Source organism: Primulina tabacum, chromosome 15 (assembly GCF_025594145.1).
Source record: "Primulina tabacum isolate GXHZ01 chromosome 15, ASM2559414v2, whole genome shotgun sequence".
NCBI lineage: Eukaryota > Viridiplantae > Streptophyta > Magnoliopsida > Lamiales > Gesneriaceae > Primulina > Primulina tabacum.
Window position 1 is genome coordinate 4,342,128 of NC_134564.1, and position 17,273 is coordinate 4,359,400.

General features: G+C 39.3%; 3 protein-coding genes and 1 non-coding gene across 5 annotated transcripts; 3 read left to right on the plus strand and 1 right to left on the minus strand.

Annotated features, from left to right (window-relative positions):
• Positions 1 to 720: 720 nt before the first annotated feature.
• LOC142526799 (adoMet-dependent rRNA methyltransferase spb1-like) lies at positions 721 to 2,780 on the plus strand. Of its 2 annotated transcripts, none has more exons than XR_012815354.1 (6): positions 721 to 1,272; positions 1,778 to 1,825; positions 1,898 to 2,053; positions 2,125 to 2,202; positions 2,498 to 2,655; positions 2,757 to 2,780. XR_012815354.1 is itself a non-coding variant. In XM_075631399.1 (6 exons), exons 1-6 carry the CDS (start codon positions 799 to 801, stop codon positions 2,759 to 2,761), a joined length of 888 nt encoding a protein of 295 aa, XP_075487514.1. In that variant the 5' UTR covers positions 722 to 798; the 3' UTR covers positions 2,762 to 2,780. The 2 variants fall into 2 exon arrangements, 1 of the variants encoding a protein (XP_075487514.1); XM_075631399.1 differs by having other exon boundaries at positions 722 to 1,272; positions 2,156 to 2,202.
• A 2,035-nt stretch (positions 2,781 to 4,815) lies between these two features.
• On the minus strand, positions 4,816 to 4,922 carry LOC142528159 (small nucleolar RNA R71). The gene has a single exon (XR_012815640.1). It is a non-coding gene; the product is annotated as a small nucleolar RNA R71 (small nucleolar RNA).
• A 130-nt stretch (positions 4,923 to 5,052) lies between these two features.
• On the plus strand, positions 5,053 to 9,598 carry LOC142525806 (uncharacterized). Its single transcript, XM_075630096.1, has 6 exons — positions 5,053 to 5,743; positions 6,796 to 7,937; positions 8,010 to 8,300; positions 8,601 to 8,834; positions 8,966 to 9,104; positions 9,240 to 9,598. The coding sequence occupies exons 1-6, from the start codon at positions 5,053 to 5,055 to the stop codon at positions 9,596 to 9,598; spliced, it is 2,856 nt and encodes a 951-aa protein (XP_075486211.1).
• A 4,539-nt stretch (positions 9,599 to 14,137) lies between these two features.
• Positions 14,138 to 16,998, plus strand: LOC142526798 (uncharacterized). The gene is made up of 6 exons (XM_075631398.1): positions 14,138 to 14,181; positions 14,280 to 14,463; positions 14,905 to 14,994; positions 15,270 to 15,412; positions 15,497 to 15,623; positions 15,708 to 16,998. Exons 3-6 carry the CDS (start codon positions 14,944 to 14,946, stop codon positions 16,698 to 16,700), a joined length of 1,314 nt encoding a protein of 437 aa, XP_075487513.1. The 5' UTR covers positions 14,138 to 14,181; positions 14,280 to 14,463; positions 14,905 to 14,943; the 3' UTR covers positions 16,701 to 16,998.
• Positions 16,999 to 17,273: the final 275 nt, after the last annotated feature.

A 17,273-nucleotide genomic window follows, 5' to 3' on the forward strand; every position in this document is an offset into this window, starting at 1 on the left:
CCACAATTTTCACGTCGTGTAATGGTGCATTGTGCTTTTCTCTATGCCAACCGCTATTCTCCTGGGCTTTCCTTTGTTGGGCTAATGCTCATGGGCTTCAAGGAATAATTTTCGGACACAACAATTTTATTAAAAAATAAAAATTTAAAATCGATCATCCAAAACAAGTGATATCGAACCAAACCAAATTTTTTGGTTTGTTTAGTTTAAGTTTTTATCAAAATCGAACCAATCGGTATTTTTTTCAATACAATGTGCGTGAAGATTTTTTAGTAGGTTTCTTGTGAGACGGTATCACGAATCTTTATTTGTGAGACAGCTCAACCTTACCGATATGCACAATAAAAAGTAATACTCTTATCATAAAAAGTAATACTTTTCATTGATGACCCAAAGAAGAGATCTGTCTCACAAAATACGACCTGTGAGACCGTTTCATACAAATTTTTGCCAAGATTTTTTTTATCTAAATCAAAATTAAACTAACTAAAATCTTTACATAAATAAGATATGAACCAAAAAACCAAGATCCCGTAGGTCTTAGGCACACCTTTTTTTTTTTTAAATGAATGTATGTCATTAAAAAAAAATAAAAAGAGTAAATAATATAAATACACTAGACACATTCTTTCAACTAGAGCGAGATGATGCTTAATAAATGTACTGGCAGGATTCCAACCGGGTCAAGTGAAATTACCCGAAGCTTTGAAATATCAAACCCTAAATAACGACCGATCCATCCATCGAATAAACCCCTTCGAAAACCCTAATCTGAAACCATAACAGGAAACTCTAACCATGGGGAAAGTGAAGGGAAAACACAGGCTAGACAAGTACTACCACTTAGCCAAAGAGCACGGCTACAGATCACGTGCCGCATGGAAGCTGGTCCAGCTCGAATCCAAATTCGGCTTCCTCCGCTCGGCTCACTCGGTGCTCGACCTCTACGCCGCTCCGGGAGGATGGATGCAAGTGTGTGTAGAGCGAGTTCCAGTTGGGAGCCTTGTAATCGGCGTCGACCTGGATCATATCCGACCTATACGTGGCGCTGTTTCATTGCAGGAGGATATAACCGAGCCGAAGTGCCGAGCTTCCGTTAAGCGGGTTATGGCTGAGAATGGAAGCCGGGCGTTTGATTTGATTTTACACGATGGATCGCCGAATGTTGGTGGCGCGTGGGCAAAGGAGGCCACTAATCAGAATGCGTTGGTGATTGATTCGGTGAAGATTGCTACGGAGTTATTGGCTCCTAAAGGAACATTTGTTACTAAGGTGTGGATTATAATTTGTACTAGACTGCACCTATGTTCATGCCAAGGGATTGCTATCCTTTTCCATGAATTTGTACCTGAGTTGACAGCACAAAGTGAGGCTTTATAATCGATGGATAAAATATTAAGTTAAAATAGATTATCTTAGTTAATTTTAATTCAGAGGGCGTGACCTGCTGCCAGCCTGCCAGAAAATTTGGCCTCATGTTGAGATTGTGCATTGGGAAGCCATTGTGGTGCTAAAGGACCATAAAAGATGGAAATTTAGCAGTTTTTTATATACTTATTTTGGTTCGGGAATTAAGAATGTTTGTTTGGTGTCTATTTAACAATTGCTATTTTTCATTGACCAATTTCCTTAACCTTTTGTTGCTTATGTTGTAATTTTACCATCGATAATTATGTTGTACCCTCTCTACCTCTTTCGGGCTATCTGAGCAGGTAGACCTGATTTGAAAGAATGAAAAAAATGAATATTAGCTTCATTCTGTTCTGTTTACCTGTAGGTTTTCAGGTCCCAAGACTACACCGCTGTTCTGTATTGTCTTAGACAGGTAACCATTATTTTATCGGAGCAATTTATATTTTGAAACCATGCATTCTCTGAGCTTGGAGTCTCTCTGCAGCTATTTGAAAAGGTTGAAGTAGACAAACCACAAGCTAGTCGATCAACGTCAGCTGAAATTTATATTATTGGATTCAAGTATAAAGCACCTGCAAAGATTGACCCTCGTCTTTTGGATGTAAAGCATCTATTCCAAGGAGGAAAAGAACCTCCAAAGGTAATTTGACATCTCTCAGAACTTCTTTACATGTTCATAATTTTTGAATATGCGGTTAAATTTTGTGCCAGATACTCATGTACGTGGTATTGGAATCAACAGGTTGTGGATGTATTAAGAGGAACAAAGCAAAAGCGTCATCGTGACGGGTACTTTTTTCTTAACGAGCTTTTGGATTAAAGAAAAATAAGCGAATGCCATATGATTGTGTTAAACATACTATTTTATCATATCATTTTTGTTTTTTTCTCAAGATAGAATACAATAATTCTCAATCCGGTACTAATTATTTTACCTGGTTTTTTGTCATGTTTGTATGCATCAAGTCTGTTCTTTACGCTTTTATTCTTGATTATTTAGGACTACTTCTTGACACGCTTGAGCCAATTATTGCAACTTGTTTCCATTTCTTTTGTTCATATTGTTTATAATTTTTTTTTGTAGGTACGAGGATGGAGATACAACTTTGAGAAAGCTGTGCTCAGCATCGGAGTTTATATGGTCCGTCTCTCCTCTTGAGATTCTTGGTTCAGTCACTTCTATAACATTTGATGATCCTGCACTGTTCACCAGTGAAGGAACATACTTTGACTACGGAGGAGGTATATCTCCTGATTATTAGCGAAATGATTTAATTTTCAAGACAACAAGCAGCTGATATTTTATTCAATAATTTTCCGGCTTTCTTTAAATTATGTGACAGGTTAAAGCTCTATGTGATCATCTTTGATAGGACTCGTTTTTACGTGTTTTTAGTGTTGGTTTTGAGTCGCATTCATGCATCATATTAGTTTGTTTAGTTTAATTTTGCATCTTTTTAGTATTATTAGCATTTGACTGACCTCGTGTATTTTGTGGTGATTTTGTAGGAATTGAACCAAAGAGTGGGAGAAACTTTGGCATAATGTCGAAGAGGATTCGCTAGGGCGGTCAAAAGTGACCGCCCCAGCGAGCATTGTGGTCTGGCCGAGGATTATTTTGCGCAAGTGTCTCGCTAGGGCGGTCAAAAGTGACCGCCCCAGCGAAACCAGGGACATGCTCGAGGAAGCTTATTCGAGGACCTCTCGCTAGGGCGGTCAAAATATACCGCCCTAGCGAGAAGCGAGATTGAGAAAGATTTGTTTCCAAATTTCTAGGGACTCTATCCTACACCATAACCTAACACACGAGAACAGCAGCCGTTTTTCATCTTTTATCAGACTTTTCATTCATTTTTCTTGGAGAGGAGGCTAGGAGCAAAGGAGATTTCGAAGACCTCGAGATTTCCACGCGTCGTGGCCGTCATCCATCGTCATCTTTAGTATTTTCATTATTCAGTATTTTATTTCTTACATTGATTGTTGGTTTTTATCATGAATTTCAGTAGCTAAACTCTAGATTTGTTGGGATTTGAGGGGATCCTACCCCGTACTCGGTGTTTAACATTATTTCTCGACGTTTTCATTAGTGAATTGTTTATGCTATTGTTCTTTCGTGTTTCAATCGAAGCCTAGCTAACTTCCTTTGATTATTTCATGTTGTTGATGAGTTCGATAGAATAGTTAACAATAGGATCAATAGTATAAACCACAGATTTACAATTTTAGTAGATATATGGAATTGGGTACGTGTCGATAGTGATAGTTCACCCGAATGAAAGCTAGTGGATTCCATAGAATGTAATGCAATCTTGAACTGTTAAATATTCGAGAACACTTGAGTACTGCATGTTTTTTATTAGTATTAATATAGCTCGACATAGTATATTAATTAGTCTAGGGAATTCCGTCGAACGCACGAGTAAAAGTCGAGTGTAATTATTTAATCACGAGTGGTAGGTGAACTGATAATTCCCAACCAATTCATTTCTCATTTGATTTAATCCAAATTAATCATTGCGTTCTTGAACACGTTTTCTTTGCAATTTAATTATTTTAATTGTTTACTTTACATTAGTTTAATCATCAACTCAATTTATCGTTGCTAAAGAAATTTTACTTGAAAATAAAAAATAGTGTAACGCAGTCCTTGTGGAACGATACTCGTATTCACTTACGTTTATTATAACTTGACTATCGTGCACTTGCGATATTTAATTCGAGCTTTCATTTATAAAATAAATTTTGGGATTATTCACTGTGCAAGTTTTGCTCGATCAAGTTTTTGGCGCCGTTGCCGGGGAACTGTTGATTCACAATTTTTTATTTTTCATTTAAATTCTTTAGTATTATTTATTTTATTGTTATTTGATACTCTCATTGTGTTGCAGATTTTTCTTGTGGTGCATGCGAAGATCACTCGAGTTTAAGCTTGAGCCTTTTGACCCCGAGATCGAACGCACAGCTAGACGTCGACTACAGCAGCAAAGAGCGAAGGAAAGAATGGAAGGCGATCAACAAAGAGAGGAGCCAAGGCGTATACCGATGTTGGATTATGCACAGCCGTCTCTTGATGGAGCACGTCCAAGCATCGTAAGACCAGTCATCCGAGCTAATCAGTTTGAGATCAAGCCAGCTATCATTCAGATGATTCAGAACACTGTCCAATTTGGGGGAAGTGCACTTGACGATCCCTAATTCTCATATAGCTGACTTTCTTGAAATTTGTGATACTTTAAGTTTAATGGCGTGTCTGATGACGCTGTTCGTTTGCGTTTATTTCCATTTTCACTGAGAGATAAAGCTAAGTCGTGGTTAAACTGTTTGCCTGTAGGGTCTATTACTACATGGGAAGATATGGCAAAGGCGTTCCTGATCAAGTACTTTCCTCCGTCGAAGACTATGAAGCTCAGAGCCGACATTACTACTTTTGCTCAATATGAGCAAGAGTCACTTTACGAGGCATGAGAGCGCTACAAGGACTTGTTGAGGAGATGTCCACACCATGAGCTGCCTCTTGGGTTAGTTGTTCAAACTTTCTACTACGGTCTACTTACTCCTAACCGTACTATGATAGATGCTGCTGCCTGTGGTAACTTACTGAGAAAGACGGCGGAGGAAGGATATGAGTTATTGGAGGAGATGGCTGCTAGTAGCTATCATCCTCAGTCTGATAGGCAGAGACGAGGTGCTGGAGTTAATCAAGTTAATGATTTGTCGGCGGTTTCAGCACAGTTAGAGGCTTTGAATAGAAAGATTGATGGGATGAGCATGAGTGGGTCGGCTATGCGTCTGCAAGAAATTTTCTGTGATAAGTGTGGGGGTGAGCATGATGTGCAGGATTGCCAAGATGGCAATCCATTCTATGTGCCTGAGGGAGCACCGGTAAAACAAGTGGGATTCCAGAACCGTCCTAGAAATGACCCTTACTCGAACACATATAATCCGGGATGGAGGAATCACCCAAACTTTTCATGGGGAGGTCAAAACAACCAACATCGCCAACAAAGAGGTCCACCATATGTGATGCACCAAGGATTCAAGCCAGAACCGTCTCGGGAGGAGAAGTCCAATTTAGAGCAAATGATGACTAAATTTATTTCTGCAACAGAGACGAGATTTCAGAACCAAGATGCATCCATAAAGGGGTTAGAGAATCAAATTGGACAATTGGCTAAGCTGATTGCTAATAGGGAGCAAGGAACTTTACCAAGCAACACGGAAACTAACCCAAGAGAACATGTGAAGGCGGTGGAATTGCGTAGTGGAAAAACACTCGGGTCTAATGAGGAAAAGACCAAGCACGGTGAGGATGAGGTGAAAAATCGAGGAGGTAAGTCTTCTAACTCTACATCTACACCTATTGCACAGAATAAAATTGTTATCCCTCCACCTTTTCCTGCAGCAATGAAGAAAGCTAAATTAGATGCACAATTTGGTAAATTTCTTGAGATATTTAAAAAATTGCATATTAACATTCCTTTTGTTGATGCTTTATTGAATATGCCAAGTTATGCAAAATTCTTGAAGATATTTTAGCAAATAAGCGGAAGCTAGAAGATCATATGACGGTGAATTTGACCGAAAATTGCTCCGCTTTAGTTCAAAACAAGATGCCTCCGAAGCAAAAAGATCCAGGGAGTTTCTCGATACCTTGCATTATTGGTGACATTAATTTTCATAAAGCTCTATGTGATCTTGGTGCGAGCATTAATCTGATGCCTTTTTCTGTGTTTAGGAGACTGGGATTAGGTGAACCCAAGCCAACTAGGATGTCGTTGCAGCTGGCTGACAGATCTGTCAAGTATCCACGTGGGATTATCGAAGATGTTCTGGTGAAAGTGGATAAGTTTATTTTTCCTGCAGACTTTGTGGTACTTGACATGGAGGAAGATTTAGAGATGCCTTTAATCCTAGGGAGACCGTTTCTAGCTACAGGGAAAGCACTGATTGATGTTGAGGAGGGGAAATTGAGACTGAGAGTTGGAGAAGAAGAAATTATTTTTGATGTTTTCAATACTCTCAAGCACACAATGCACAATGATAGTTGCTTTCGTATTGATGTCTTGGATTCGCTTGTTTGTGATTTTGTGCAGGATGGATTGAAAGAACCATTGGAGGCCACTCTCACTACTGAAAAGCAGGAGGACGAGCTAGAAGAGGAAAAGATGGAGATGGTAGCTCATTTGAATGCCATTCCACCTTGGAGAAAGCAAGTGAGGCTTAGACTAGAGGAATTGGGAGACAGAGAAGATTTAATGCCTCAAAAGTCAAGCCTAGAGGAGCCACCTACTTTGGAGCTCAAACCATTACCTCCACATCTCAAGTACGTATATCTAGGAGAAAATAATAAATTGCCTGTTATTATTTCCTCTTCTTTGACAGATGATATGGAGAGTAAGCTCTTGGGAGTCCTCAAGGAGCATAAAGGAGCGTTCGCTTGGAAGGTTTCGGACATAAAAGGGATAAGTCCTTCGATCTGCAAGCACAAAATTCTGATGGAAGATAAATACTCACCTCTAGCACAACCACAAAGGAGACTCAATCCAAAGATGCAAGAGGTAGTAAAAGCTGAAACAATTAAACTTCTGGATGCAGGTATTATCTATCCTATCTCTGATAGTACGTGGGTAAGTCCTGTACAATGTGTGCCTAAAAAGGGTGGGATTACTGTTATTGCTAATGAAAAAAATGAGTTGATTCCCACTAGAACTATTACGGGTTGGCGTGTATGCATAGATTATAGGAAATTGAATGATGCAACCCGTAAAGATCACTTTCCATTGCCATTTATCGATCAAATGATTGAACGATTAGCAGGTCATGAATTTTATTGCTTTTTAGATGGATATTCGGAATACAATAAAATCACAATTGCACCTGAGGACCAAGAGAAAACTACTTTCACTTGCCCTTATGGTACTTTTGCGTTTAGGCGTATGCCCTTTGGTTTATGCAATGCACCTGCAACATTTCAAAGATGCATGACCGTTATCTTTCATGACATGACTGAAAATTTCCTTGAAATATTTATGGATGACTTCTCTATTTTTGGCTCCTCATTTAATGAATGTTTAGAGAATTTGAACTTGGTGTTAGTTAGATGTGAGGAGAGCAATTTGGTGTTGAATTGGGAGAAGTGTCATTTTATGGTTCAAGAGGGGATTGTGTTAGGACACAAGGTATCGGAGAATGGAATTGAGGTTGACCAAGCCAAGGTGGAAGTAATCAAAAACTTACCCCCACCTTCATCAATAAAAGGAGTTAGAAGTTTCCTAGGGCATGCTGGTTTTTATAGGCGTTTCATTAAAGATTTTTCCAAAATTGCTAAACCTTTATCCTCTTTGTTGATGAAAGATGCTGAATTTAATTTTGATTCTACTTGTCTACATGCATTCGAGATACTCAAGGAAAGCTTGGTGACAGCACCTGTTCTGACTGTCCCTGATTGGGAGCTACCGTTTGAGGTGATGTGCGATGCTAGTGATACAGCTGTTGGTGCGGTGCTGGGTCAAAGGAAGAACAAGGTATTTCATACCATCTACTATGCAAGTAAGACTTTAAATGATGCTCAATTGAATTACGCTACTACTGAAAAGGAATTGCTTGCTATAGTATTTGCTTTAGACAAATTTCATTCATACCTTGTTTTGTCTAAAGCAACTGTGTATACAGATCATTCTGCCCTAAAATACTTGCTTGCTAAGAAAGATGCGAAACCTAGGTTAATTAGGTGGATTTTATTATTGCAAGAATTTGATCTCGAAATTCGAGATAAAAAGGGTGTGAAAAATGTAGTTGCTGACCACCTGTCTAGGCTTGAGCATGTTAGAATTAAGGGCAGTGACGATGATATTGATGACTGGTTTCCTGATGAACAATTGCTTGAGGTAAATGCGTACCCTTGGTATGCCGATTTTGCAAATTTTCTTGTCACTGGCACACCTCCACCTAATTTATTGTTTCACCAAAGAAAGAAATTCTTTTCAGACGTGAAATATTATTTTTGGGAGGAACCGTTCTTGTTTAAGATTTGTGCAGACTCCATGATAAGAAGATGTGTGGCGGAGGAGGAAACCAATCAAATTCTGAACCATTGTCATGACCGTGAGGTAGGTGGTCACTTTGAACCCATACGGACGGCATCTAAGGTACTTGAATGTGGCTTCTATTGGCCAACTCTTTTTAAGGATGCTCTTTTGTATGTTCTCAATTGTGATAGATGCCACCGCACAGGTAATATTTCCAACCGTCATGAGATGCCTTTAAATAACATTATTGAGTGTGAAATATTTGATGTGTGGGGGATTGATTTTATGGGTCCTTTTCCTGCGTCTTTTGCAAAGAAATTTATTCTGGTGGCAGTGGAGTATGTATCTAAATGGGTGGAGGCAGAGGCTTGTGCCACTAATGATGCACAAGTGGTGTTAAAATTTTTGAAGAAACATATTTTTAATCGATTTGGTGCACACGTGCAATCATAAGTGATGGTGGCACCCATTTTTGCAACAAAATTTTTGATAAACTGTTGGCCAAATATGGTGTCACCCACAAGGTTTCCACTCCATACCATCCCCAAACTAGTGGACAAGTTGAAGTATCCAATCGAGAAATTAAGAGGATTTTAGAGAAGATGGTTAATGTGAATAGGAAGGACTGGTCCATTCGGTTAGATGATGCTTTGTGGGCGTATCGTACTGCTTTTAAAACACCTATAGGCACTACACCATATAGGTTGCTTTTTGGTAAAGCATGTCATCTACCAGTCGAATTAGAGCATAGAGCATATTGGACGACCAAAGCACTAAACTTTGATTTTGCTCTTGCAGGTGAAAAACGATTGCTGCAGTTGAATCAGTTAGATGAGTTTCGGGGAAGAGCTTATGATCTTGCACTATCTTACAAGGAACGCACCAAACGAGCCCATGACAAACACATTATAAGAAGGGAATTCAAAGTGGGTGAAGCGGTGTTGGTATACAATTCTCGCTTACGACTCTTTCCGGGCAAGCTAAAGTCAAGGTGGTCAGGACCATTCACTATAGCCAAGGTGTTCCCATCGGGTGCAGTGGTGTTGCATGATGGCAAGGACGGGACATTTACTGTGAACGCTCAAAGATTGAAGCACTATATCGGTGGCACAATTGAGCCACAAATTGGAGTCACTCGGCTCCATGACAGTCATTGAGGACATGGGTGAAGAGTCGAGCTCTAGACTATAAATTGAGAACTACTTCTACTCCTTATTTTGATTTTGATTATATTTTTTTTTAGTTATTAATCGCATCATTTGCATTTAGGTAGTTGCATGGCATTGCATTCAAATTTTTTTCCCGAACACTTCTCGCTTGGGCGGTCAAAACTGACCGCCCCAGCGGGTACTCGTTTTAAAAAAAAAAAAAAAAAAAAACAAACAAAAAAAACAAAAAGAAGTCTTTTGCAAAAACGTCTCGCCAGGGCGGGAAAAATATACCGTCCTAGCGAGTCGCGCAGATTAAAAATTTTTCTCCCCGAGAACTTCTCGCTCGGGCGGTCAATTTTGACCGCCCTAGCGAGTCGCACAGATTAACAAAAAAATTTTTTTTCCGAAAACTTCTCGCTCGGGCGGCTAGTTTTGACCGCCCTAGCGAGTCGCGCGGATTATAAATACTTTTTCTCTTATCTTTTCCTCCCCACTTCGAACCCTACTACTCCCCTCCGATTTTCGACACCCCCCCTCCATCTTTTGTGCTCAATCCTTATTATTTGGTGATTTTTCAGGGCAAAGACTCAATCTTGGTCCATACACTCCACGAGGAAGCATTTAGGCTACAAGATTTTCTTCTCCGGCGGTCTTTCAAGCAACTCCGGTCATCTTCCACATATTTCGGTGAGCTTCTCCGGCGACCCTCAACAATTTTCCGGCGGTTGGATACTTTGTGCACTCCAATCTCTACATGGCACCCAAAAGATCTAAGGTAACTCACGGTGCTTCTAGTTCTCGTTCCACTCCATCTATGTTTGTGAATGAAAAAGCTAGGGAGAGATTTGAGCATGCTAGACTACATAGGAAACCAATCCCTGAGCGTGGATTTAGCTCGTTTCTTATCGGTCAATTTTCGGAGTCCCAAATAGAAAGAAGAGGGTGGAATACCTTTGTAGCACAACCGAATGCAGCAGTGGTTCCGGTTGTGCGTGAATTTTATGCCAATGCTCCCGAGGGAAATGAGTCGAAGGCATTTGTGAGGGGACATCTAGTCCCGTATGATCCCAAGACGATCAATGATATGTTGGGTTTACCGTCGGTGGACGATTCGGTGTTTCAGGCGTGGGTGCTTAACCCGGATTATGATTTGATCATTCGCACACTCTGTTATCCGGGCACCACGTGGAAACAACCGGGGACTTACACGGTCTTTCTTGAAAAATTTTTGAAAGTGGAAGGGGCATTGTGGTATGCATTCTTGTCTAAGAGATTGATGCCGGTCGGTCATACGAGTGATGTGCAGCGTGAGCGGGCGGTTGTTCTCTATGCCATCTGTACTGGATGGTGATTGATGTGGGCAGGCTCATTTTCGGACAGCTTAACATGTGCATTAATTGCAGCAATTTGGCTTTTTACTTCCCGACGATAGTGACTGAGCTGTGTGCCCGAGCGGGGGTGATATTCGAAGATGATGATGAGTGGTTACCGCCGATGAGAGCCATTGATGAGGCTCTCTATAAATCCAAGAGGGAGAAGAGACAGGCTGAGCTGCCCGAGGAGGTATTTTTCGATTATGGGATAGCAGCTCAACCACCTCCGGCCTTAGGACATGCACCACCACCCCCGCAGCCACGCCGCCATGCCATGCGAGATCGCGTCGCCGAATTGGGCGATTGGGCCCATTATCAGACGCAGTACCGGGCCGTTAATCAGGCACATATTCAGAACATCGAACACCTGGTGCAGGGGATCTCAACTCATTTGGGCATCGAAACTTCCGGACGGCCACCTACACCCACATACCCGCCACCCTTCCAATTTCAGTACAATTATCATATGCCCCCAGCAGCTGAAGAGGGAGTTCCACCGCCGGAGAATGAGGAGGAGGATGATTTCTGATCAGGGGAGTTTACTTTTTCCCCTTTCTTTTTATTTTGCATATTCTATCTTTGCATTTAAATTCATGAGTTTTTTTTTTATGTTTTTAGTGTTTGTTTCGTTTTGTGCACTGAGGGCATTGCACAACTTTAGTATGAGGGGGGTAGATTGTTATGTTTGCTTAGTTAATTGGTTTTAAATTGTTGCATTTCTTTTATTTGGTGTCGTTTATGGTGAGAAGACATAATGTATGAGCCAATGATGATGTTGAATTGATAGTATACAAAAGTATTGATTGGGTCACCTCATGAATGGTACTCTTGATTGTTAAAGCATGAATTTTGGCACAAAGTTGAACTTTTTGAGCACATATGTGTGGGGACTAGAATTTTGTAGGAATAATGGTGAAATTTGAAGGTTTTGTGTGGTTAACTTGAAAGGCATCATTTATGAGTTGATTTAGGATGTAAACCCGTGAAAATAAGTCACTAATTGGGACCTTGAATGAGAACATGTGATTTGCCTTGAACTTCACATATACCCCCTTTTTCAATGCACTGAATTAAAATATCATACTCCTAACCAGCTGTAATCCAAAGTATATATTCTTAGCCTAGGGAGTACACGTGTGAAAATTGTGCATCAAAAAAAAAATATATCGAAAAAGAAAAAATTGGTGGAGATGTAAGGTGAGGGGGAGCCGAAATAAAAAGAATGAAATTCTATTCCTGGGCTAAAAGTTGGAGATGTAAGGAGACGAGGAAAGTCAGACGAAAAGTCTTGACGATTGCACAATGAAAATGATCGGTGTACTCCCGACTGTTAGCCACTTGAGCTTATTTTCCTTCTTTTCGACACCCTTCTCTGCACTTAAGAATCGAATAAAGTTCAAATTATGGTTAGTGATAAATGGACACGGGGGTGCATGCTAGTGAGACTTGTATTGAAGTGCTAATTGAGTGACTCGCATGATCGGATGATTGATCTATTTGAAGTACGAATGACTAGACCCATCATGACACACACACACGTTCAAATTAGTGTCGAGATTTATGTGTAGATGAGAATGAGTATTCGTTTGTGATTTGACTTGATTATGATTTGTATGTGGGAAAGTTCACTGAGGCATGGGCATAAAAGTGTTAACTCACCATTGACATTTACTTGTGTTGGTTATTTCTTGTTTGAGTATTTTGTGTTTGTTGTGTTTGTTTAGAATCTCGTGCTTTAACCTATTTTGCTCGAGGGCGAGCAAAAGGTTAGTATGAGGGGGTTGATAGGACTCGTTTTTACATGTTTTTAGTGTTGGTTTTGAGTCGCATTCATGCATCATATTAATTTGTCTAGTTTAATTTTGCATCTTTTTAGCATTATTTAGCATTTGACTGACCTCGTGTATTTTGTGGTGATTTTGTAGGAATTGAACCAAAGAGTGGGAGAAACTTTGGCATAATGTCGAAGAGGATTCGCTAGGGCGGTCAAAAGTGACCGCCCCAGCGAGCATTGTGGTCTGGCCGAGGATTATTTTGCATAAGTGTCTCGCTAGGGCGGTCAAAAGTGACCGCCCCGGCGAAACCAGGGACATGCTCGAGGAAGCTTATTCGAGGACCTCTCGCTAGGGCGGTCAAAATATACCGCCCTAGCGAGAAGCGAGATTGAGAAAGATTTGTTTCCAAATTTCTAGGGACTCTATCCTACACCATAACCTAACACACGAGAACAGCAGCCGTTTTTCATCTTTTATCAGACTTTTCATCATTTTTCTTGGAGAGGAGGCTAGGAGCAAAGGAGATTTCGAAGACCTCGAGATTTCCACGCGTCGTGGCTGTCATCCATCGTCATCTTTAGTATTTTCATTATTCAGTATTTTATTTCTTACATTGATTGTTGGTTTTTATCATGAATTTCAGTAGCTAAACTCTAGATTTGTTGGGATTTGAAGGGATCCTACCCCGTACTCGGTGTTTAACATTATTTCTCGACGTTTTCATTAGTGAATTGTTTATGCTATTGTTCTTTCGTGTTTGAATCGAAGCCTAGCTAACTTCCTTTGATTATTTCATGTTGTTGATGAGTTCGATAGAATAGTTAACAATAGGATCAAATAGTATAAACCACGGATTTATAAATTTAGTAGATATACGGAATTGGGTACGTGTCGATAGTGATAGTTCACCCGAATGAAAGCTAGTGGATTCCATAGAATGTAATGCAATCTTGAACTGTTAAATCTTTGAGGACACTTGAGTACTGCATATTTTTGATTAGTATTAATATAGCTCGACATAGTATATTAATTAGTCTAGGGAATTCCGTCGAACGCACGAGTAAAAGTCGAGTGTAATTATTTAATCACGAGTGGTAGGTGAACTGATAATTCCCAACCAATTCATTTCTCATTTGATTTAATCCAAATTAATCATTGCGTTCTTGAACACGTTTTCTTTGCAATTTAATTATTTTAATTGTTTACTTTACATTAGTTTAATCATCAACTCAATTTATCGTTGCTAAAGAAATTTTACTTGAAAATAAAAAATAGTGTAACGCAGTCCTTGTGGAACGATACTCGTATTCACTTACGTTTATTATAACTTGACTATCGTGCACTTGCGATATTTAAATCGAGCTTTCATTTATAAAATATGCAAGTTTTGCTCGATCAATCTTCGTGTTCTGGGAAAGCAAGATTTTAAGCATCTTTTAAAGTGAGATTTACTGAATAGATAACATATCAGAAATTGGACAACAATTGTTTCCTTTGATAGTTGTTCAATTTCATCAATTGTTTTCTTTTGTCTTTCAGGTGGCGTATGCATATCAGGAAGGCATTGTCTCTTTCAGAAAAGAGCACGTCTACCACTCCTCCTGAACAGGAGAAAAAGGAAGACGAAGATGAGAAAGTTCTCAATGAAATGGAAGAGCTAACAAATGCCATGGATCGTAAGAAGAAATGAGCAAAGAAACTGCTAAATAAAAGACGATCCAAGGTAATATCTAGTTGTATGAAAAAAAAATTCCTTCTTCTATTCTCTTTTTTATGTTAAATGAGATTTATGATGAATGATGTGTGTCATTATTTGGGAAGGTTTCCCCAACATATCAAGATGCGCTGATTGTGAATTGTTGACATCTTTTGCGCCCTTACTTTTTTGAGCTGTAGTCACTTTTTTCACACAGCTTCTTGTGCCAGCTTTTGTATTTCCACTCAAATCTTTTGATTTTTGTTCATATGATATCAAATTTACCATAAACTATACCGAAGTTCTCTACTGTGTATCCATTGCATCATCTCATAATCATTTTTATGTGTTGCATTTGCACTAGATCTTTTCGTTCTCCTTGAATATATTATGTTTCATTTGAATAATTTTACCTGTATTGCTCAAATGTGCCTTTGATTTGGCTGTTTTTTATCCAAATTTTTGAAGGACAAAGCTCGTAAAGCGTTGGGCAAGCAGACAGATGCAATGGAAGATGGTTACATTGATCAGGAGTTGTTTTCTCTGACTTCCATCAAGGTATGTTGTTCAATTTGGTATTTTGGTACTGTTTTGGGTAGTGATATTGTTTTCCTTGTTTCAGCATTTGCCTCGTCTTTTGTTTCAGCTCCGTAGTTTGATCTTCTGTTTTTACTTCCTCGTCCTTTAAACTAATGCATGTCTTAGTGACACCATTCAAGCAGTGAATGCAACTCCTTTGCCTCACCCAAAGGGACAATGAAATGGAAAGAAAATCATGTATAGATTGGATGTATGATTGAATAGACAAACATTTTATTTTAATTTTTTTTCAGGGAAAGAAAGATCTCGTGGCTGTTGAAAATAATGAATATGAAGATGATATTGATGAAGTGAGGAATTCTGAAAGCGAAGAAAGCCATGATGAAGCTGAAGGGTACACATCCAGTGATGTGGACTCTGGAGAAGATTGTAAACGGTGAGCTTTTTATGTTTGTCAACTTGAGCAATTTGAGAGAGGCCTTTGTACTTCAATAATTGAATGGATCCATCTTACATTCAGGTACGATCAGCACGTGGATGAATTGCTTGATGAAGCATACGAAAGGTTTATGGCTAAAAAAGAAGGAAGTACAAAACAGAGGAAAAGGTTAAAGCAGGCTTACTCAAATGATGACCAACTTTTGAAGGTATTGTCATTATTAGGAAAACTGTAGCACAAAAATCTAAGCAGATTTTCTTTGCCACAAATAATTGGTGTACTATTTATTACAGGTGATGATAGCATGGTTCACTCTGGTCAAGATTCGGACAATGAAAAGAATGAACGTGAAGCAAATCCACTATTGTTGCCACAGAATGAATATGCGCCTTCTCAAGAAGAAATTGCATCACAATGGTTCAGTCAAGATGTCTTTATGGATGCAGATGGACATGAAGAACTGGAGAAGGATGATTCCGAGGATGAAACTCCGATAGATAAGCCAATCGAACAACATAGGGTGTCTGCGAAGAAAACTGAAGACTCATTTGAAGAACCCATTGGTCATAAGAAGAGCCGATCCCAGATGACCCAATCATCCAAGGTAGAAGATGGCTTTGAAATAGTTCCTGCTACAGGAACGGATTCAAGTGATTCATCATATGAGGATGACTCAGATGATGATAGCATTGATACAAAAGCAGAAATATTGGCATGCGGGAAAAAAATGCTGACGAAAAAACAGAGAGAAGACATGCTTGATGATGCGTATAACAAATATATGTTTCACGATGAGGGGCTACCAAAGTGGTTCCTGGACGAAGAAAAAAGGCATCGCCAACCAATTAAGCCTGTGACAAAAGAGGAAGTAGCTGCAATGAGGGCGCAGTTTAAAGAAATCGATGCACGTCCTGCTAAGAAGGTGGCAGAAGCCAAAGCCCGAAAGAAACGGGAAACCTTTAGACAGCTAGAGAAGGTTCGGAAAAAGGCGAATTCCATATCAGACCAGACAGAAATCTCAGATCGTTCAAAGAGGAAGATGATCGAACAGCTTTACAAGAAAGCGGCACCCAAGAAACCTGAAAAGGAGTATGTTGTGGCTAAGAAAGGGGTCCAAGTGAGGCCTGGTAAAAGGAAAGTACTTGTTGATCCAAGGATGAAAAAGGATGCTAGAAAACAGGGAATGAACAAAAAAGGGAAAGGGAAGAAGGGAAACCAAAAGGGTAAAGGATCTGTAAAAAGCTCAGGAACTAAAGGAAAGGGAGGAAATAAAGGAAGGGGGTAGAAGAGGGGCCGAAATTGACTTCAAACTGGAAGTTCGAGACGGAAACATCAATTTTTGGGGGTTTATTCTATGGTCAAGTCATTTTATGTAATACTGGACGTATTAATCCTACGTTTGTTTTTTTGTGTAAGTTTTTTAAATATTTTACTTTCGTCTGATAATAATATGTATGGTAAGACTTAATTCATGAAGCATAAATGCAGCAACAATCAAATGGTAGATGAACTATACGGAATCACGGATGCCCTTGAGTTTTTTGGATTTTTATGGTTAGTTCTTAAAGTGTTGAATTGAAGAACTATGCAATGGTGGTTTTGTCCAAGTCTTTTCAATGTTCGCTTCATATTTCAAAGCACGATTATTACCCAATCTTTACATTTTCGATCAAATTATATAATCTCATATATTCATTAGATGCTTACATTTGGTAAAAACATTTTTATCTAAATAACCGTAGTATGAAATGTTTTGCCAAATGCATGTTGATAAAAATGTTCACTTTCTTATAATTTAAATTAGTTGATATTAACCCATTCAATTAATCAATTTGCGCTTCAATGTTCAAACTGAGTA